General features: G+C 50.2%; 2 protein-coding genes across 8 annotated transcripts in view; both read right to left on the bottom strand.

Annotated features, from left to right (window-relative positions):
- Wbp1l (WW domain binding protein 1 like) overlaps nt 1-714 on the bottom strand; it is a 62622-nt gene extending 61908 nt beyond the window's left edge. Inside the window, exon 1 of the mRNA XM_055630106.1 lies at nt 527-714. Within this exon, the coding sequence (XP_055486081.1) occupies nt 527-616 (90 nt within the window). The 5' untranslated portion in view covers nt 617-714. The remainder of the gene's footprint in view (nt 1-526) is intronic.
- A 3198-nt stretch (nt 715-3912) lies between these two features.
- Sfxn2 (sideroflexin 2) lies at nt 3913-22888 on the bottom strand. 7 transcript variants are annotated; one of them, XR_008718326.1, is made up of 13 exons: nt 22792-22888; nt 16655-16838; nt 16348-16518; nt 14418-14516; nt 12282-12357; nt 11968-12053; nt 9946-10006; nt 9589-9655; nt 8977-9026; nt 8661-8710; nt 7912-7959; nt 5735-5923; nt 3913-4960 (listed from the first exon to the last, which is right to left on the bottom strand). XR_008718326.1 is itself a non-coding variant. In XM_055591527.1 (12 exons), exons 2-12 carry the CDS (start codon nt 16813-16815, stop codon nt 5824-5826), a joined length of 969 nt encoding a protein of 322 aa, XP_055447502.1. In that variant the 5' UTR covers nt 16816-16838; nt 22792-22888; the 3' UTR covers nt 3913-5823. The 7 variants fall into 7 exon arrangements, 4 of the variants coding, with proteins under 4 accessions (XP_055447502.1, XP_055447505.1, XP_055447503.1 ...); XR_008718327.1 differs by lacking the exon at nt 3913-4960 and adding an exon at nt 6076-6205 and having other exon boundaries at nt 5853-5923; nt 7812-7959; XR_008718328.1 differs by lacking the exon at nt 3913-4960 and adding an exon at nt 6076-6205 and having other exon boundaries at nt 5853-5923.
- Nucleotides 22889-22903: the final 15 nt, after the last annotated feature.

Below are 22903 nucleotides of genomic sequence, written 5' to 3'. Positions count from 1 at the left end.
CCTCCTATCTTCCAAGAACCCTACCTCCAACAACGGGCCACCAACGTGCCATGCCTTCCAGCATCAAAAACAGGGCCAGGACGCCCTCAGAACTTTCCTTTGTCCAGCCTGAAATAAATACCCTGCCGGGCCCTCCTCCCTCTGGGGCCAGTTCAGCAGCCTGTGGTCCATCCACACGCTGGTGCGGCTCCTGACTCCACTGCGGAGCAGAAATAAGCCCAACCTGAGCCAGTGTGCATCAATATCCAGGAAGAGTGCCTCCAGCGCACCTACCATACCTACCCTCTCTCAAAGGACCCTCAAGTCGCCTGGCACCACTGCCTCTGCCATCTTCTTGACATCCAAATCGTCACAGGTGTCCCTCAGCTAGACACCAACGCCCCCTTCACCCTGTCCCCGCTGGACACGGGCGTCCCTTCCGAAAACGCTCAACTCTTTGCAAACAACCCTCTTTGAGACTCCCTCTTGCCAGGCCTCGACCACCCAAGACCCCCCCCCCAAGCTGGCCCAGACGCCCTCCCCTTACCTGCGGGGGCTCAGCCCTCACTGACAGGGGGCTGGGCAGCGCCTGGAGGAGCAGGAGCGCCATGCCACCCACGAGCCTTCTCCTCTCCATCCCCCTCCTGCTCCTGCTCCTCCGCCACGGCGCCGCCACCCCTCCTCCTCCCTCTCTTCTTCCCTCTGCTTCCTTCTTCCCTTCTTTTCCTGTTTCGCTCTCCCCTCCCGCTTCCGGCTCCGCTCCACCCCGCCCCAGGCAAAATGCCCTCCCAGATGCGGAGGAGGGTCTCCAGCTCCCGGGCCTCATTGGCTCCTAATTTTCGTCCATTGGTCAACATAGCTGTGCGTCACCTACCAGTCCCAGCCCACCTCGTGCTGCGGTGAGTCAGCCAATGAAAAGTGGGAGGAAGCCGGGCCATCTTGAATGCTGCGAGGTGTGCAGGAGAGCCGTGCGCCCCGCCCCGCAGAGAGTGGCGGAAGTAAAGGGGCCTGGGGAATGACCGCCCGGACGCGCTGAAAAGGATGACCCCGTGTAGCCATTTTGAGCGTGGCGGAAGTGCTAGGTTCCCACGCTTCAGGGGTGGTGCAGTTCTGAAGAGTGAAGCAATTGCAGCCGAAGGCACTTTAGTACAGGCAGCCCTATCATCAGAATCCCTTTTTCAATTCCACTACCCATGCAGCAGCTTAGAATCTGAATTCCCTATTAAATAACACCTCTATTAGCGACAGTGCTCTGCCATCTCATGTTTCCAGGACAATATTTCTTGTGGCTCTCCTCAGAAACAGCTGATAGCCACTACTCGCTGCTTCACTCGTGATATCGTCCAGTTAAATGGAAATGGCTTCCCTCTGCTCAGCAGAGTCGCCAGTCCTCCACGCTCTCAAACCCCATCCACACACCGCAATGACAGTCCACACAAACCCAAACATCATTTACTATGTAGCAGCTTCACCTTTGAGAACACTTGTCCGGCTGCGAGGGGGATGTGCCTGTGATAAATGGCTTGCATAGGCTAGCCCTGAGCTCAGACCGCAGTACGGACCTAAGAAAAGGAGAAGTGGAAGAGATACAGGGAGGGAGGGAAGGAAAAAAAGAAAGAAAGAAATCTAAGACTAGACTTCAATTATTTACAGGATGCATTAGGTTAGGGTTTTTGCTTGTTTGTTAATGTGGGTCTCCCCATGTCCATGCTAGCCAGGAGCTAAGTAACTCCCTGGCCTCAAAGTTGTAGTAGTTTTCCTGCCTCAGCCTCTCACATGCTGGGATTGTCTCTATCTTAATCTCCCCCCACCAGGGGCTATAAAATGCAACTGGTATCTCTGTCAGTCTCTAGTTCATTCATCCATCTGTCAAGTGAAGCCCCTTAGAAAAGTAAAGATTGACCGGTCGGCAAAAGCCAAATTATTTTCACGCCACAGTATCTCCTAACTGTGGCCAGGCATATTCACCAATGGGAGACTCTAGTTCATTTCCTCTGTTTATATGAAAATTACCGTTAAAAAGAAATACAAAACCCTTCACATCTGGGTTAGTGGTTCCCATGCAAAGCCCCCCTATTTGTTATAATGCCTTTCAACATCCTACAGGCCAGTTCAAAGAAGGCAGGAGTGTTAGAAAAGGAGGATGACATGCATTCAGAGTGCCCTGGACTGGAGATGACCGATCTCAACAGCTGTACATGTACCCAAGAATAGACCTCAATAACCGTGCATGTACCCGAGGACAGACCTCAACAGCAGTACACGTACCTGACACTAAGGTCTTGGGACTTCAAAGGAAAATCAACTCATCTCAAAGTCCTCCTAACCACAACATAATCCGAAAAGGAGCTTTCCGAAAGAAAGATGATCTGAGCTGCACAGTGGTGGTGCACACCTTTATCTCAGCACTCAGGAGGCAGATCTATCTATCTGAGTTCGAAGTCAGCCTGATCTACATAGTGAGTTCCAGGACTGCCAGGGCTGCATAGAAAGACCCTGTCTCAAAAATAAAAAATCATCTGTGAGCCCAGACATGCCAAGAGGCTTGCAGATCTAGAAAGCTAAGTGAGGGCTGCTCCTTCCAGAGGCTCCAGTGAGGGCTGCTCTTTCCAGAGACTCCAGTGAGGCCCACTCTTTCCAGAGGCTCCAGTGAGGGCTGCTCTTTCCAGAAACTACAGTGGGAATTTTCTCAAGTTGATGTTTCTTTTCCAGTTTGTCTTTGGAATAGAAAAGCTGAAGCCAGAGCCGGCTGAAAAACAGACTTTTCTGCTCATGTACCAGCCAACATCACATTTTCCACGTTAGAACATAAAGGAAACCTGGAAACATACTGAGAGAGAAGCCAGAAACAGAAGGCCCATACTGTGCTTTGATTGACAATAAGTGTCTAAAGCAGGCAAATCTGGAGACAGCAAATGGATGGAGGGTTGGAAGGGGTGGGGTCTGTCAGAATGAGGCGTGGCTGCTGATGGTAATGAAGGTGTTCTAGATTACAGTAAGGACAACTATAGAACTTTGTGACTGGACTGAAAGCTACTAGATCATAGGGTTTAGAAGGATGAATGGAGTTGCTCAGCTGTAATCTCATCACTTACATGTCTGGGGTGAAAGGCTGAGGCCTGCATAGCCTGGGCTCCATCAAAAAGGAAACATCACTTTCAAGGTATGTGGGTTACATTTTACTTTTTAATATGGGCGTGGGATTAAATTGCAGCTGAGATTTTAGCGTCAGATACACACTCTCCTTTCAGTGCAACTGCATCTTCGGGTTCCACCTCAGACCCATAGAACAGGAAGCTAGGTCCACCTGGGTGTTCACTCTTCAGGTGACCCCAGTCCCCCCCCCCCCCCCCCCGTCAAGGCAGGGTCTTTATATTGCCCTGGCTGGCCTGGAACGAGATATGTAGAGCAGGTAGCCTCAAACTCATGAAGCTCCATCTGCCTCTGCTTCCCAAGTGCTGGAATTAAAGACATGTCCTGCAGGTCTAGTATTTGTTCCTGAAAGCCAGTTTCAGGGTAGGGGAAGCAGATGTTAAAAGTCTACATGACACATATACAATGTCACATGTCTCATACATTAGTTGTTCTCTCTTTATAATCCTTTAAGAAGCGTAAGAGCATGTTTAGCTCCCATGTGCACACACACACACACACACACACACACACACAAAGACAACAGTGGAGCCGGTAAATCTGACCGATGGCCACGGTGCACTGATTCCAGCCCTAAGGCAACACATATCCCACAGGTAGACCTGTGGAACATCAGGACAGGCGAGTGAGTTCTTCTCATTAGGGGACTGAACGATGGTCTCCAAGCATCAGGCAGGCTCCCTTATAGTTGTGATATCCTCTGGCATGCCAAGGCCAAAGCTAAACAGACAGTGGTTCCTGCTTTCCATCAGGAGCTAGCAGCTTAGTTTGCAGACAGAATTTCATGTTCTTTCAAATCATTTATTCAGTTCATAATGATGAGTTTGGACAAGGTCACAAATTTTGCCAGACAAAATTCATATCCACATTGGCCCCAGGTAAGCCACAGTCCCCGAAGGCTGAAGGAATAAGGCAGGAACTAAAGTTGCCCTTTGCTGTGTCTCCTGAGGCTCTTTGGTCCTGGTGGATTTCCTCTCAGAGGGATCTGAGTACAGCTCCCTGACCCATCAGCACACACCAGGCTCTTTGGTATCTGACTGAATGGGCTGAGGAAGGGAGGCTGCCAGGATAGGATTCCCACTGGAATGTGTGGCAGGTGCCTTCACTCACAGTGAAGGACTTGTAAAACAGAGAAGGCAATTAGAGAAGAGACTTCTCTCAAAATAAAGGTCCCAGAAATGGATCTGGATGTGATATCAAGACAGAATAAAGTCATTATCGAAGGGATAGAACTTGATGCTCCACAAAATTTGGTGAAATGACTATGTACACTTTTTTGTTTTGTTTTGTTTTGTTTTTCAAAACAGGATTTTTCTCTGTGTGACCCTGGAACTCACTCTGTAGACTGGGCTAGGCTCCAATTCAGCAATCCTCCTGCCTCTGCCTCCTGAATGCTGGGATTACAGAAGTGCATCCCCACCCCGACCCCATACACTCTTAAGTTTCTTTGGACCTGGTGGATTTCTGCTCAGAGGTACCTCTTTCCTATCAGTATATCAGTACCTCTTTCCTACAGTCTCTTTGGTATTTGTCCAGCTGTTTGTCTTTTTCAGTACAAATGACTCTAAATGCTGAAAACTCAGATCCAGCAACATTCCCAATGAGGCATCTAAGTCGGGGCACAATGGGGAAGGGAATAATGAGTTCCTAAGGGCCTACACACCAGTCCCTCTTCTCTTCCCGATAGGAAGCTGGAGAGATAGCTCAGCAGGTAAGAGCGGAGGCTGCTCTTCCAGAGGACCTGGGTTTGATTTCCAGCACACACGAGGCTCACAGTGGTAACTCCAGCTACAGAGGACCTGACACCCTCTTCTGACCTCTGTGGACACTGTACACAGAGACAAATAGATGAAGGCGAACCCCCACACACATAAAATAAAGATAAATGATAAAAAGCCTTTCAGAATCATAGAGGTGTCTCCCTTGCTTGGGAAGGAGGAAGTGGGAGGAAAGAGGAAGGGGACTTAGTCCATCTATGGTCTTGACTGGAAAAGATTCACGAGTTTCCTAATTACTCCAGATTATGTAAGTATAAAAGTATCTCCTGAGAAGGCCTCGGCTTCTGGACCCAAGGGACAGGAGTCAAGGACAAAGCAGACAGAATACGTCTGTCCTTCATCCCTCACTTTTTTGAGACAATGTCTCTAACTCAGGCTAGCCTGAAATTGCCCATGTAGGTAAGGTTGACTTGGAACTTTTTTTTTTTTCTTCCAGACAAGGTTTCTTTAGGCAGCCCTGGCTGTCCTGGACTCCTTCTATATATCAGGCTGGCCTCAAACTCACAGAGATCTGCCTGCCTCTGCCTCCGAGTGCTGGGATTAAAGGCGTGCACCACCACTTACCCCCAGACTTTGCACTTCTAATCCTCCTGCCTACCTCCCATGTACAAGAATCACCAGCGTATAAAACCATGCCTGAATCACATAGTGCCAAGGGTTGGGTCCAGGGCTCTGAGTGGGTGCTAGGCAAACACTCCCAACTGAGTTACACCCTACCACCACCTCCATCCCCTCTTGAATTTTTGTTCTATGGTCCAATAAATTAGGTAACTGTCTCCCTCCCCACCCACCTACTCTATTTTCCAATCTAGCCTGGCTCAGACCTTACTGCAAGAGGAATGTGGACACAGGTATGCACAGCTGCCAGGAAAAAGCTGGTCCATCCAGGGTTGGTCCTTGCAGGCTCGGGCACTTAGAGACCCTTATTAAAGTAGACAAAGAGGGCTTGTTCTCCGTACTTGGCCTTGACGGTGTTCTGTAGCTCTGGTTCTAGATAGGACACTGGTAATTCGCTGAAACGGAAACCAGAAGCGGGTTATGAGGATGCTACTACCTAAGATAATCAGCAATTTACCCTGAGAAAAAAAAGCCCATCCCACATGTCCCCTCTAAGAAGCCCATCCTAGTTTGCACTAATTATCAACTCTATGAAGCCTAGAATCACCTGAAGAGTCTCACTGTTTCTATCAAGTTCACCCGTGCGCACATCTGTGAGGAACTGTCGATTATTGAATGACATGGGAGCATTCGCAGACTATGGGCGGCACCATTCCCTATGCAGGTGGCCTTGGGCTCTATGAGAAAGCGAAGCATGAGCCTGTGTGAACAAGCCAGCAAGCACCATGCCTCCATGGCTTCTGCTTGAAGCTCCTGTTTGAGTTCCCGCCCAACACAGATGTATTAGCCAAATGAATCCTCCCTCCCCAGGGAACTGTCTCCCTGAAAGAGATTTCACACAGTTCTACAGGATAGGACCCCAAAGACAGACTTAAGGACTCACTGGATCTATTTGTCCCTCTTCCCAGTGTGGCCACACTGAATAAAATTTATTCTGCTTCACACACACACACACACACCAACTAGCCAATCAGAAAACAACCCAAACACCTGGGGTTGGAGAGCTGGCTTCTATGTCAGGCAGTTCAATTCTGCCCATAACTCAAGGCCCTCTTACGGCCCTAGCTAACACCAGCAGATAGACACACAGCACATAGCTGTGAATAAAACAAATCCTTCTTCCCCTAAGTTGCTGTTAGTCATGGTTTTCCTCACAGCAACAGAAAGAAACAGCAGAAACCATTCCGATTGTTAACGATAGCCCTCTATTGTGTGTGTGTGTGTGTGTGTATGTGACATGTAACTGAAGGCCAGAGAGTAACCTCAGGTGCCTTTCTCAATTGTCCTCCATTTTATTGGGGGGGAAGGGGGGGTCTCTCATGGAACCGGAAACTCACTGACCTAGCTAGGCTGGCTGGCCAGGGAGCCTCAGGGATCTACCTGCCCCAGGAAAACACTGGGGTTAGGAGCATATACCACTGCCCGCAGCTTTTCTACGTGGGCTTCGGGTGTTCTAACTCAGATTCTGGGGTTTGCACGCAAGCACTTTACCAACTGACCCATCTCCTCAGACCTTTTCTTAAGTTCTTCGAGACAGGGTTGGAGAAAAAACAAAACAAAAATGTTTTTAACTTCTTTTGTTTGCTAGGGTCCATATATCCCAGGCTCGCCTTGAACTCGTGATCCTCCTGCTTCAAGCCCACGACCTACCCTCAGTGTGAGACCGCAAGTTCCAACTACACGCTCACCTAATTCCTGATTTTCACAGCCAAAATTATCATCGGCCTCTGTTTGTCAGACCAAATGTTACATTTTACCTCTAGTTCATTCTACCTGGGTAGACTACAGTTCCTGAGTTAAGCATGTGTCTTCTCCACAAACTTCTAAGCACAGTGCTTAGGACACAGGAAGTGACCGGTAGATGGCCAATGAACCCCAGAGGGTGGAGAACGCTACTATCTCAGGTCAGACACAAGCTTCCCTGCTTCCTGGAACCGGCCTCCAGCTGACCCTCGGCTCATGTCCCTTTCCCATCATCCATTCTCCCACCCTCCCCTCCAGGAAACACGGAGGAAGCAGAGAGGAAGAGGTTCATACACAGACCCAAACACCAGCCAGAAAAAGCAGATTAAATGCCTTATTCAGCTTTAAAGACCAGATCCAGAAGAGACCTTGCTAACGCTCAGCTAGCAGTCAGGAAACCTCCTGCTGTCCCCACCATCCCTCTAAGGTACTGGGTGGGAACAAATTGTACTCCTGGGTTCTCCCCAACCCCAGAGACCTGGCTGGTGTGCTCTTCACCCCTCATTAAAAGGCCAGAGTTTAGGCAGATGGGTACTTGACCTTAGAAACATTCTCTTTCCTGCCCATCCCTCTCTCTCAGCAGGTCAGTTGGAGAGCAGTAGCAGAGTGATTGATAAAGCAGGCAACAAATGGCTGATACCATTCCTGAGGGAAGAGCCCACACGCCACTGGTACCATGAAGAGGAGGCTGACAAAAGGAGAAGAGTGTTAGGGACTTGCCCCTGAGCCCACACCTGGCCTGCCTTCCCTCCTGCCCTTCTCTCCTCCTGTTTTATGCTGAGACAGGGTTGTGCAGACCAGAGGCAAGAACAGCTGAGGTGACCCTGACCTATGGACCCTGCTGCTCCTGCCTCTGCTGAAAGGACATACCTGGGTGCCACCACCCTGGCTGGGAATTGAACCCAGGGCCTTGTGCATATTGTCAAGCACTCCACCACAGGGCTATTCCAGAAAACCCATGTGTCCCTCCCCCATCGCTCCAACCTCCACTTCACAGCAGTATTCAAACAGGGGAATAAAATGATGATGTAACGAGGAGAGTAAACAGCAGACTCCAAGGTCACAGGCGCCTGTGCCACACAGGGGAAAGAACTCTCACCAGGAGGCTATAATTGACGCTATCTGGCCAGGGCACGCTCCTAAGGACACGTGTGCCATGTGCGGCTGGGATGCCCAACAGCCCCAACCAGCCTATGCCCCCACCCCCCGTTCTTATTTCTTCTCTAAAACTGCTCTAGACCCAAGGGAGAGGGGGAAGAACTCCAGCTCAGACATCTGGGTGCCGGGATACGGCATGTGCTCAGCCTGGCCACTTCTGAACAGGTCAGAAGACAGGCTGTGGGTGTCCCCGCCGGCAAAGAGGCCAAAGCATCACAACGAGATACTCACAAGCACCCACACAACAAGACCTGCAGCGGGGCGTGCAGCACTTTCACTTTCTGCACAAGACAGAGAAAAAAAACAACAGATGAAGAGACTCACAAGGTGCTTGGATACCTTACAGCAGGCCCCGTGCCTACCCCACCAGCTGAGCCAGAGGCTGGGACCTGCTGCCCTGAGAGGGAGAAGAGATTCTCCCGGCTCCCTGCAGCCCAGGTCGGGGAATGGAGGCCGGTAGCAGCTGGCACAGGCTCTGCCTGAGTAAGGTGGGAAAGGAGAGGAGGCCCAGTTTCTGGGGGACCACAGCCAGGGAGAGCCCACCTACCTTCATCACGTGCAGCCTCTCCAGCCTCTCCATGACGACCGGTAACAAGACTGGAAGACACAGAGGGGCTGAGAGGAGGAATGGCACGCTCCCCGAGCCCCACTGGGGCTATCAGGTCACAGCCTGAGGGGGTTGCCATCTCCCAGAAGCTCCAGAAAATACTTGCCATTGGGAGAAAAACAGAGGCTGCACAGGCATCCCTCCACACTCCCCCCAAGCCCCAGGGAAACCGTGCTTCCCGAAAACACGGTCCCCAGCAGTAGAAGGCAGACACCGCCACTGGACCCAAAGCCTCCTTCTCAAAATGAAAAATGCTTGGCAGGCTCACACAAACAAATCTGTATCCTACTCTGCAATCTGTCCCTGCAGGGAACAAGAGTGAGCCATTGCCACTGTCTCCCAGACACCCCCACATTACTTAGTGAATATTAGCTAAACGACGTTAACTTGCTCTCCCAAACCAGACGAACTGACAGAAGACCACGTGGGCTTTCAGCTCTCACCGAAACCAGCTTGGGAAGGTGTCCCGCGTCCCACTTGAAAGCCGAGGTAACTGAGGCCTCTACTAAGTGTTCAAGGGTTCCCCCCAAAAAGGAGGCCTTCCCATCTTACTCATGCCAGGGGCTGCCATGGTGATCCGAGAAATAACCACTTGGGTGATGCCCACAGCTGCGGCTCTCTGAGGGCAGAGAGGAGTCATCAGGGATCGGTCATCTAGAGTACACAGGCTATGCTACAGAGGGAAGTGGGGGTGGAGGGGATGGCCAAGTCTAGCAGGTAAAGGGATGGGGTGACCCCCCAGGAGTCAATGGCATTACCCAACCGTCCCACCTGAAATGATGCAGGAAGACTGTCTGAACAAAGAAACAGGGGAGGGAGCGTTCTCAAACCCGTAAGAGCACCCAGGTCACATGTGACACCACCTAGGAGGGGACAGGGCCTGAGGGGGGAAGTTTCCCCTCTACTTACCTGAGAATGGCCAAGCTCATTTTGGTTCCTGTCCTTCACACAGATGCCCTGGATGAGTTCCCTAAACAAACGGAAGTTTCCGGGCTTTAGGGAGTAGGGGCTGGGAATCTGCCTGGCACCTGACACGTCAGGTCACCAGCGTCAAGGCACTGACGCAGGAGGAGGAGCCCTCCTGCAGCCTGGCCCTTCAGCCTCCCTTCTTCCTTCCAGTGAACGGGATCTCAGATGCGATCATGAGCGGTGGCTAAGAAGAAAGCCCTGGATCCATGCTGTCTTGGCAGATTCCTGAATCTGAGGTTGTACGTGTGACCTTGAGAATGGCCTTTAGCCCTTCTCAAACCTCAGTCTTCCTCACATGGAGAATGGGGATAATCCTGGCACCTAATTCATGGAGCCTAATGAGAGTTACTGGAGCTACTGGCCAAGTTCTGAGGCCGGAGCCTGACTTGTAATCCATCCCCCAAACAGCAGCTTTTCTGTTCTTAGCCGCCCTCTTGATTTCCCTCTGTTGGAGCCCAGAATGGCTTCTTTTTTTCTTTCTCCTCGCCATACTGGGTACTGAGCCCAGAGGCTCACACATACTAGACAAGGAAGACTACTGAGCTGTACCCCCAGCCCAGTTTCTTTTCTTTTCCTTTTTGTATTTTTCTGGAATATAAGTGACATAAGGGGGGAGGGGGGCCAGAGGTTAAGAGCACTGGCTGCTCTTCCAGAGGTCCTGAGTTCAATTCCCAGCAACCACATGGTGGCTCACAACCATCTATAGTGAGATCTGGTGCCCTCTTCGGGGCACACATGGGGGCAGAAGACTATAAATAATAAATACATCTTTTTTAAAGAGTGACATAAGGACTGGTTATCTCTGATGCCACTGCCATCACTGTAACTACAGCCACATTTTGTTGGCAAATGAAGGTTTGCCATAGCAGCCGCTGAAGGAAGAGCTTGCAGAATGGCATGTGGACATCTCTCCACTCTACTTTCCTGTCCCTGCCTGGCTTTCCAAGCAGAGGAGTGACTGTGGCTCCCTGCCTGGTTTCCCAGCACTCCAGAGGTAGAGGCAGGAGACCATTGCAACTCAAGGCCAGCCTGGACTCCACCGTGAGCTCCAGGCCAACCAGAGCTCTAAAACAAAAACAGCCCTGCAGAGATGTAAGAGCACACACAGCTTTTGCACAGGACCCAGGTTCGGTTCCCGACACCCACCTTGGGCGGCTCACAGCTGCTGTAACTCCGGCTCCCTGGGCATCCACTGAGTCCAGCCTCCGTGGGCGCCTGCACTCACATGCACATAACTAGCCAGAAAATCCTTATCTAGGCATGATGGCCTACGACTTTAGTCCCAGAACTCAAAAGGCAGAGGCAGGCGGATCTCCGTAAATCCAAGCCCATCCTGGTCTACATAGTGAGCTCTCAAGTCAGCCAAGGATACAGAGTGAGTGCCTCTCTCTGAAGACAAAAACAAAAACCACTCTAAAAAGAAGACAGGAACCAGAACCTGTAAGATACCATCGGTTTCTGTATTACCCCTTGCTGAGTCAGGCTCTGGGCCACACCTGTCTCCTCCCTGCTTCCCTCAGAGCGTCTGGATACTGTTCTAGCATTCAGTGCTCAGTTCTGCCACACTGCCTCCAGTAAGCTGTCCTAAGAGTTTGGGGTAGAGTTCACAGCTCTGGCATTCTTTCACCTAGACAGGATCTAAGCTTAGAATGTAGCTTTAGGTACAGAGCACTTACCTTACTTGCGCAAGGCATTGGGTTCAATCCCCAGCACAACCAATAAAAAAATGACTGGCCCATAGGTCCATGATTAACCCACCTCACTCAACACCAGATACACTAAATCTGAATCACCCACCATTCTTGGGGCCACTACAGAGGAATGGCGGCCCTTGAGGACCTCTCAGAGGCTGGGCCCAACGGTCTTCTCTGTACCGCTCAGTCCCAGGAAGCTCACGGCCTTGGCTCCCTTCCCTTCCCTGCTAACCCTGTGGGGAAGGAGAACAAGGCTCCCTGTACTCACTGCTGTCGCATCATTGGGATATTAACACAGTTAGCTGCAGCCACGGCGGCAAAGGGCACCCATCGGCCCACCAAGGGTGGAGCTCTCTGTTGAAGGCAGGGAGGGAACAACGGAAGTTATTCAAACTCATGCGGAAGATGAAGGTGGAGAAGGCTTTGGATTATACAGAAGAGAGGCAATTAAACACTGCTACTGACATATGTCCAGTCATCCACTCTGGGATCCTCAAACTTCTGAGCCACGAAAGCTGTTTTCTCTAGAACTTTGCTGCCCTCTGGTGGCCAGTGTGCCCACAGCACCCCAGCCGCACATACCTTTGTCCACATGTTCATGCCCACTGCAGTGGCCACCGCAGTGGTTGTAGCTGTGAAGTAGGAGAGCGCCATCTGCCTAGTGGAAGAGAAACGCCAGGTGGATGAATGAGCAGGTGTTGGAAGTGACATCCACAGCGGCTCAGGCAAGGCCTGGGGCGTGAGTGAGAAGCTCTAGTAATGGGGCTTCAGGGCCCGTGTGACCTGTCTCTAGAACACCTCAGACCCCTTACTCCCATCACTCAATGCCTAGCACCCTTGGTCCTCTTTCAGTGCCTTAAACACATCACACTTTCTCCTGACCCTGCACCAATACATATATATTGCTCTTCCCCGTCTAGAGAACCCTTCTGGGCTCCTACATGCCCGAATTCTTTTACTGTCTAGTTTTATATCAACTTAATACAAGCTAAAGGCATCTGAGAGGAGGGGCTCTCAATCAAGAAAACGTCTCCATAAGATCGGGCTACAGCAGGCCTTTAGCGCACATTCTTAATTAGCGACTGATGGGGAGGGCCCTGTGTGCCATGGGTGCTGCCACCCCTGGCTGGTGGTCCTAGGTGGAAAGCAGGCTGGGCATGCCAGAGGGAGCAAGTCACTAAGCAGCACTCCTCCTCGGCCTCGGCATCAGCCTGCTTGAGTTCCTGCCCTCCTCGCTTTTGATGATAAACTCTTATATCAAACAGTGAGTGAAATAAACCCTTTCCTCCCCATGTTGCTTTTCATGCTGGTGTTTCACCACAGCAACTCTAAGACAACCCTTTATCTTCCAGGGCCCACATGAACGCCATCTCTACAGAAGAGACTTCCTGGGGGCCTGTCTGAACAGGTCTCCACTGTTGTTTCCCTGCCCTGTCACACACGCATCTCTGTAACGGCAGCAGTGGCAAGCTGGACCACCACAGACTTTTCTGCATGTTTCTGCGATGCAGAACAAACTGGCCTTGAACTCACAGAAGTCTGCCTGCCAATTTGTTACATCCTAAACAAGCTGTCTTACTCGTCAAAGAATCGTGAGCTTCTAGAGCTTTCCTGGCATGTGATACACACTCAGAAAGGTTTTGGGACAGGAGAGAGGGCTTAGTGGTTAAGAGGACTTGTTGCTCTTCTGGAGTACTCAAGTTCAATTCCCAGATCCCACACTTGATGACTCACAACCACCCGTGATCCCAACTCCAAAGTATATAACTCCCTCTTCCGGCTTCTGCAGGCATCTTCACACATGTGATAAACAGAAACACAGAACACACACACACACACACACTTTTTTTGTTTTGTTCTTAAGATGGGGTCTCACCATGTAGCCCAGGCTGGACTGAAACCACAGAGATCCCCTTGCTCTGCCTCCTGAGTGCTGAAATTAAAAGTGTGAGCCACCATACCCAGCCCAGTTTTTGTTTTTTATTTAAAAATTATGTATATATACATGTATGCTTGCACACCCATAGGGGTCAGCTCCCCTGGAACTGAAGCACTAGATATGGGTGCTAGGAATTGGACTTGGGCACTCTGGAAGAGCAAGACATGCTCGTCGTTGTCGTCATCATCATCATCATCACCATCATCATGCCTGCTGGCCAGAAGAGGGCACCAGATCTCATCATAGATGGTTATGAGCCACCATGTGGTTGCTGAGAATTGAATGCAGGACCTCTGGAAGAGCAGCCTGTGCTCTTGACCTCTGAGCCACCTCTCTAGCCCACAGGACATGCTCTTAACTACTGAGCTATCTCTAAAGCTCAGGACTACTTGCTGTCCTTGCAGAGGACCCAGGTTGGGTTCCCAGCACCCACCTGGTGGCTCACAACCAATTTTAGGGGATCCAGTGCCTTCTTCTGACGTCTGCAAGCACCAGGTACACATGTGGTGCATATACACAGACACACAGACATACAATAACATATTTAAATCCAAAAAGTAAACATAAATAAATCTTTTTAAAAAGAAAAGAACATATTAGTCAAATGAATGGACACTTTGAAATGGTCTGGGGAAAAGATACTCTCAGTTGGTCTGAATATTTCAAACACTGGGAAAAGGCAGCCTGGCCACCTGGCCAGAGGGGCCACTCAGGAAGGAATGACAGTGCAAGAGCAGAAGGGTTGTTCCTGGGAGGCAAGAGGACAACAGGTCTCCTACCTGACGGATGTGGGGGAGGCCGCATTCCTGTTGGTGTAGTTGACTAAGGCATTGAAGGATTGGTTCACCCACTGCCAGAAGACGACCGCAGGCATTGTCCTACAAGCAAGGGAGAGCAGGGGAGACAGAAGAGAGGGCTGGGGTGTGCCGGGCACCCAGCACCTGCAGTTCTCTAAGCCATTCCCATTCTTACTTATGACCCTGGGCTTTTGGATGAGAACGTCTCTGCCTGGAATCACCCCTCTTCCTTTCACACAGGGGCAAAATCGTGCTCTGTTGAGATGCTCTTAGTCTTGGAACTGTTCTGGCCCTCTTCTGCCCCTCCTGAGAAAAACATTCCATGTGTCCAGTTCCCATGTCTCAAAATTCTTCCCCAACCTACAACTTCCCAATCTCCATACTGCTCTGTGTCCCCACGAGGGAACACCCTGACGTCCTTAATCCCTGGTGCATGGCCCAAGGCGTCACCATCAACTAAGTAAGTGAATATTGAGGCTTAGAAGACTCAGAGGGAGGAGGGAGGAGGAAGAGAGTCATACACCAAATGCTACTTCCAAAGGCCTTTTCGTTTATCACTTGGATGTCACCTTTGGAACATAAACCCCTGAGTTCTAGCCCAAGGTCCCACATGGAAAGAGAAAATACTTCTGTTAAGTTGTCCTTTGACCTTCATACTCTCACACATATGGACACAATTGCGTGCACACTTGCACACACATAGGCATACACGCACATACGCACACACAAATACTGTAGAATGTACCCCCGCTTAACACACACACAATAAAATAAACAAATGTAATTTTGGCTTTTCGAGACAGCAGCCCTGGCTATCCTGGACTCACTTTATAGACCAGGCTGGCCTTGAACTCACAAAGATCTGCCTGTCTCTGCCTCCAAATGCTGGGATCAAAGATGTGCACCACCACCACCACCACCACTGCCTGACAAGAGTTTTTTTAAAAAAAGACTTAATCCTCTAATTCAAATACTCTAGAGGCAGAGGTGGGTTGAGTCTCTGTGGATTCAAAGTCAGCCTAATCTACACAGAGTTCTGTAGTGAGAATTTTGTAACTTTGGTTTTAAAAACACAAAAATGTTGTTGGACTACATTTTCCTTGTAATGCCAGGTGCGGGGCTAAGAGGCCGCTTCCCAGCAGGTGACTGTGATTTGCCGTGTGCCCTGTCAGGAGCGTGGTTTTAGCTTCTGTGAGTGTGTGATGTTTGGAATTCTGGGAACTGTTTAGATGTGTAAATCCTAGGGCACCAAGGGGTAGGTTCGCTGTGGTCGGCCGGTTGGTGGTCGATTGCCGTTGGTTGCGGTTTGTCAAGTAGTCATGGGCAAAGAAACAAGAAGAAATTAGATTTCCTGACGGCAAAGATCAAACGTGCCCCAAGGAACGCCCCTAATCAGTAGGAAGTAGTTTAACGATAACTTCACTCCCTTTCTCCTCTATCCTTTTTTTTCTCCTATCTAGTGTTAGGGGGTTAGTAAGGTTGGAGAAGGGTGGAAGAGAGCAAAAGTAACCCACAAAATAGAAAAAACTTCAGCTACCGAGTTCTAGGTAAGCTAGGGCTACATAGTGAGACTCCCAAAATAACAGTAGCAGTGATAGTAATAGTAATTAATAATAATAATAATAATAATAATAGATTTAGGGTGGATAGCCTACTGATTCACAGAGGTCTGTTTCCATCATCATCAGGCCCCTATGGTTCTGACTATGGTCATGAACTGTTACTTAGCCTCCAGAACCATCTAGCAAAGGGACATGGCAACAGCACCTATGTGTTGGGCTGCAGAGAGGGCAAAACGGCCATTCATGCAAGAACTTAGCACAGGGCCCAGTATCTGGTGAGTGATTGATCAGAACTGTCATGACAGGCGGTTCCCTGCCTAGCCTGGCCCCTGCTCCATCTTGGGACTCACCTGTAGAACTGGAGCATGAAGCCTGTGATGAGCATGCCGCCGGGGACCTGGAAGGACATCCGCCCGATGACGTTCATCTTCTCCCCGGTGTCAGGGTGGAAGGCCGAGTCATACAGCTTCTTCGCATACAGCAGCTGCTCCACCTGAGTGCCGGGGGGCACAAGCCCCATCCTGTCACCCAAGGACACCAGCAGTGACCACCCTGCCTTCCCGAGACCCCTGCCAGCTCCTTCACTGTTCTCCCTCCCCTAGAGATCCCAGCAGTGTTGTGCTGGTGCCTGCAGCCCCTCCCCCGCCACCCACTCACCTGCTCTTCTCCACCATCACCTTGGCCCAGTCCAGCTCCTGCTCTGATGCAAAGACAGTACGCGGATCGGTGATGTTAAAAAAGTGTTTCACACGCCCTAGGAAGGTGCCCTGATCCCAGCGGGGGGCATCGATGTTAAAGCCAGACAGGTCAGCCTCCATATTGTTCACGTGAAAACTGCAGACTTAAGGAACAAGGAAAAATGAGAGCCAACCCCTAAGTTTGCTCCAGAGGCCCTGGCGCTTTCGTCAGACCCTAGGCACCTCCTGTGATGATCTAGGGCCCCCTAGGAATGGTGATCAAACAAAGCAATTGCCAGCCAACGTTTCCTGGATCCATGTTAGAGGCCAGCCCTGTACTTGCTTACACTCAGGGAGTCAGCGTCTGCCCCAAGGGGGCACAGTCTGACTCAGCAATGAGAACTCACCAAGAGCTAACAGAACATGGGACACCTAGCAGGGAGACAGGAAAAGTGGCCATTCTGAAATAGAAGCTCTCTGCTCTTCACCAGGCTTGCCTTCAGAGAAACTCTTTACCACAGCCTGAGCACCATGGCAGCGAAGACAGTGCAAAGAGGGTGAGCGAGGTGCCCAGGCACGTCGCGTCTGCAGTCAGGAAGCAGAGAGATACATGCTGGTGCCCAGTCTCCTTCAGCCTTCCCACCTCACCCTGAGGGGCTGGAGAGTCGGCCAGAGAATCATCTGTAGAAAGGGCGCAGGCTATCCAGGAGACAGGGCCAACATTTGCCTGATCTCAGCAGCTTTCTAAAGCCTTGGCATAAGCATTCCCAGCCTGTCACGCTTGCATTTTGGAGGCCTGGAAATCCACAAGGACCACGGTAATCCTATATGGAGATCAAGCTATTCCGGCTCCTTCCATCCCCAGCCGTGTGGTCTCTGTGCACCCTGGCCACCAAACTTGGGAGAACGATTCCGATTCCGGAAATGGTTGTTCTAAGCAGCAGGGGCTCTCTCCTTTCAACTAAATTTGCAATTTAACAAAGTGAAGCCTTGATGGGTAAACTGTCCTGAGGCATCTTTCTTACTATCCATCCCAGTGAAAGGAGCAGGGACTTCTCTTTAGTGGCACTGTCTCTAACAATTACATAGCTACTTTCTCGGGATTAGCCTGTCACCCTCTACTTCTTACCATCCTGCTTTCTCTCTCTCTGTGTAGGTCTAAGATCAGAGCGCAGTAACCACAACACAGCCTAGATGTTACGCTGTTTTCAAACTTCCACCAAACAATTTAGCTAATTACTTTCTAACAGCCTCACTCAGACTTTTAAGTTATGAGCAGAATGTATATTGATGGCCAGAATGTAACAGAAATGATTTCTCCCCCTGTTCCCAGTGGGGTCCTTGTTTCCTTCTGGAAACTGACAAGGCAGGCTTCCACTATCGGCATTTCTCTTGGCTTTCTCGTGTTTCACTCCAACCAAAATGGCCCATTGGGTTCTGCTTATGGCACCGAGGATTCGGTTCTCTCCTTCCACCGTGTGGGCCCTGGGAATTGAACTGAGGTCATCGGGTTCGCGTCCTTCACTGAAGTCAAGACAGGACGAAGACAGACCTTGTTTTCTGTTTTTGTTTTTAATAAACTATAATGTTCCCTTCCAAATTTACAGTGTGCATCTGAAACATCCACCCGAAGAGCAAAGTTTCCTGATGCCTTCAGGTAGACTTCAGATCCTTCTGTCCACAGCATCCTGGGATTTTATCACCGTGTGTGCAGTACCTGCCTCCCCCGACAGACTGTGAAGACCGTTAGTACTGCGACCACGTCTAGAACAGTCAGTTCTCTACCTCTCACATGCCCCCTGAAAACAGTCGGAAGTACATCTCCGTTTATCTTGGGGTCTCTTGACACTTCTAGGTCAAACTCAGAACTGGCCTTGGTCACACAGTAAGAGCTTTCCTGAAGTTAGTTACAAATGATTAATTCTACCAGTACCAAGCTATATGTGATCTCCTGATGCCTCCTCCCCCACAAGCTACACCCAGTCCTCCTTGGGACATCTGCTGAACCCATGGCCGAGACCAAAGGCTTCTGGCAGAAAGAAAGGTAAACATCAAACCAATCCGCTCCTGGAAAATCCAACAAGGCCACAAGGCCGTGACCCTAACTCACCTAGCCAGGTCTCTCTCCACTACATTTTATTTTCTACTTTAAAAAAGAGAAAGAGGGGCTAAAGAGATGGCTCAATCTGTAAAGTGCCAGGTACAGATGCACCTGTAGCCCTGGTGCTACAGGAAGGGACAGGAAGGTGAGGCCCAAGAATTCACTGCGCAGCCTGTGTAGCTGAACGAGCTCCAGGATCGGTGAGCGGCCCTGGCTCAAGGACGGGATCGATCTGCTGTTCACTTTTATACCTGCCAGAAGCGCTTGTTGTGGGGACGTGTGTGAGGGGAGAGAGACTGAAGAAGATACCCAACGCTGAGCACAGCCCTTCACACGCACACAGCCACGAGAAGGTGTGCATACACCAAACACACACCACCATACACTCACTAAACATTCCTGCACTTAAAGGAATGGAAGCACATGCCAGGAACCTCTGTGTTTGGGAGGCAAAGACAGGAGGATCAAGAGTTCACACCAGGGCTGGCCAGTATCTTAGTGATGATCTCTTGCTATGAAAAGACACCACGACCAAGGCAGCTTCTTGTTCCCTCCTTTGTTTGTTAGTTTGTTTTTGAAGACCGGGTCTCTATGTAATTCTGGCTGGCCTAGAACTCACTCTGTAGACCAGGCTGGCCTTAAATTCACAGAGATCTGCCTGCCTCTGTCTCTATCTCCCAAGAGCTAGAATTAAAGGTGTACACCCAGCTGACCAAAGAAAGCATTTAATAAGAGGCTTGTTTACAGTTTCAGAAGTTTGGTCCATGACCACCATGGTGTGGCATCAGGCTGGCAGTCATGGCACAGGATCCATAGCTAAAAGCTTACATCCTGATCCACAGGTAGGAGGCACAGAGAGAAGCCTGAGCCTGGTGTGAGCATTTGAAACCTCAAAGGCCAGCCCCAATGACACACCTCCTCCGACAAGGCCACACCTCCTAATCCTTCCTAAACAGTCCACTAACTGGTGGCCTACGGGGCCATTCTCCCTCAAACCACCACAGATGACTCAGTGATAACGCTCTTGCAGAGGACCCCAAGAGTTCAGTTCCCCGCATCCACATGGTGGTTTTCAGAGCCATCTGTAACTCCAGTTCCAGGGGATCCAACACCTTCCGACCTCTGAGCAACAGACACTCAAGCAGCGTACACATACACAGGCAAGCACTTACAGAAAAGTAAAAGGAAGCTGGGAGTGGAGGCATACCCTTTCCATGTCAGCACTCCAGAGGCAGAGCCAGAGCCACACAGTGAGACCCTGTCTCAAAAAAAAAAAAAAAACAACAACCAACCAACTCAATTAACGAAAAGGTTTGTTTATTCTAAAACAAGCTCAGACAAGCCTGAGGTACACACTGAAACTATAACCAAAATAGGAGGGAGGCGCCTGTAAGGCGGCTAGGTGGGCAACAGCAGTTGGCACCCAGCCTATCAACCTGCTCATTCTCCAAACTACACAGTGGGAGGAGACAGATTCCTGCAAGGTGTCCTGACGCCACAAAGACACACCGGTCCAAACGGAAGACAAAGGCTACTAGTAGTGTCTATTAGCAAAGCGTCTTTGGCCTCCAGGCTCACTCAGTACCTGTGGCTCCTCTCAGCTCTTACCTGACCCCGACACTAAACTTCTCCAGCTCATAGGCTTGCCTTCCTCCGGCTCCTCATTCCTATATAATCCTGTCATTTCGGCCATTTGCTCCCTTAACCTCTTGGTCCTCTCTTTCTCTCTATCAACCCTCTCCCTCTCTCCTGCTGGCCATCTTCAATGCACTACTTTCTCTCCCTGCTCTGGACTCTTCCAGAGGCTTCTACATGTACTCTCCCTCAAATCTACAAGAAAGCCCTTCTCCTCAACCAAACCTTGGAGTGGCCATGTCCTCAATTTACACACATGGTACTTTATCACCCATACCCACACAAAATAAATAAATAAATATTATTTTTTTTAAGATAAGAGAGCAATTGTGAGACAGAGAATACAAGAGAAGAAAACAAAGCAGAATTCCTTCCTAGAGAAAGCAGATCTCGTCTAGCAAATGGCATCAAAGCTCAGAAAGGAACCATAGGCATAGTTGTGAGATACAGTACTTGCCCAGCAGACACTAGAACTTGAGAGATCCAGGCCGTTCAAAACTCTAGAAGAGCAGAAAGACCAAAGACAACTGAAATAGTGACGTACTGTCAAGGTTGCCTAGAGCAAGCTAGAGAACAACAGTAATAATTAAACCCGTAGGCCCAGGCCCAAGCTTAGATGCGCAACTGACTCCAAAGCAACTGACAGCAAATACAATACCACCAGAAGGAAATCTGAATGTGCCTTTTCCCAGAAGAGCCCAGTATGGAGATCAGTAGATCAGTAGACAGGGGAAAGGGGGAAGGGAGGGGCTCTAATCTAACCGCTCATCTTGTATATCTTTTTATTTTTATCTTTTGGTTTTTCCTGACAGGGTTTCTCTATATATCAAGTCCTGGCTGTCCTGAACTTGCTTTGTAGACCAGGCTGGCCTTGAACTCACAGAGATCCACCTGCCTCTGCCTCCCTGAGTGCTGAGATCCAAGGCATGTGCCACCATTGCCCACTTTTTTTTTTTTTTTTTTTTTTTAAGACAGGTTTTCTCTACGTAGCCCTGGCTGTCCTAGTACACCAGGCTGGCCTTGAACTCAGAGATCCAAATGCTTCTGCCTCCTCAAGTGCTGGGATTAAAGGCGCCTGCCTAAAGGTGAGCACCACCACCTTGTATTTCTTTAGTCAAGCTTCAGTACTGACTATCTTCTCCAAGGATCTGATACAAGAATGAGGGTAGCAGATGTTCTGGGGCTGAGATGGCTCACTCCAGCTCCAGGGCACCAAACACTCATGTGGAGTATAGGCAAAACACTTACAACATAACATTACTATCTTTAAAGTCATAAAAAGTACTTTACTTCACTGTGAAACTACCTGAAAACCCAGGAAGGAGGCAGATCTGTGAATTTAAGGCCAGTGTGGTCTACATAGTGAGGTCCAGGCCAGCCAGAGTTAAATAGTAAGACTCTGTCCCAAAACAACAACAACAAACTGCAAACCCATGCAGGAAAACTGCCTTTCTAACAAGGTTGGTGGAAAGAGAGGTAAAGCCTGAAGCCCAGATTAAATTATGAATACTGTGTAGCATTTCCTTTATGACAGAAACTGCCCTGTGTCCTTGGCCAACGACACCTGTGGGATAGGTAACGGATTCACAATCAGCAAACTTCCAGAGTATCTCTGCCTAGACTATCTGCTGTTTACCAACAGATAGAAACAGCTCGGGGTGAGGTGCATGCAGTGTGGCTCAGTGGCGGAGCGCTTGCCTGCCCTGCCCGAGCCCCCAGGGCAGCCGGCACTCCTACCTGGGCCACAATGTTTAAAAGCAACAATGTGAAATAAACAGGTTACAAGTTAGTTCCTGTCCCGACTCTGTCACCCACAATGACCAATTTTTAGGGCTGTAAGGAAATAACTTTGTATCAAAAGCATTCCACTAGGAAGAATGCAATCTCCACGAAGACAGGTTGCACCCAATGCGGCGTCTCCCGAGTGGAGAACCTGACGTGGCACAAAGGCAAGGTTCACTCTCCCGTGGTCCTGTACATGAGAGGAGGGGGAGGCAGCGCTTGTACTCCAACAGGGCTCAGCAAAATCCAGCGGATCCCAGACAATCTAACACTCCCGCTGTCGGCTAACCTCAAAGCCAGCGACCCCAACCTTCCTGTGGCTCTGTCTCAGGAGATCTCCCCCAACCTATCTTGGATTCTAACAAGACTGTGGAGATAGGGGCGCAGCCCATAACTCCCGCGCCCTAAAGCTTGGCACAACGGGAGTCAAAAGGGAAGAGCCCATTGGCGCTCTGGTCTGTCCCTCCGGCCACGCGGCTGGTGCATACAGAAGTCCAGCACGCAGTGACTGGCAGCGCCAACAGAGCAGAGTCAGGCTCCCTTCGGAGACGCGGAGGTTACAAGCGCTGTGCAGTTGGCCTGCACTCGCGGCCCCTTACCTGGCCCCAGAGGGATGCACCGGGCTACTGCCACCAGGCGCAGCAGACTGGGAAAGCTGAATTGGAGTGTCGCAACTGGGCCGGCAACCTCCCCTTCGCCCTACGCCCCCCC

The sequence above is a fragment of the Psammomys obesus genome, unplaced genomic scaffold, assembly GCF_907164565.1.
Source record: "Psammomys obesus unplaced genomic scaffold, mPsaObe1.curated_primary_1811, whole genome shotgun sequence".
NCBI classification, from domain to species: Eukaryota; Metazoa; Chordata; class Mammalia; order Rodentia; family Muridae; genus Psammomys; species Psammomys obesus.
This window is presented reverse-complemented; position numbering and strand designations above follow the sequence as displayed.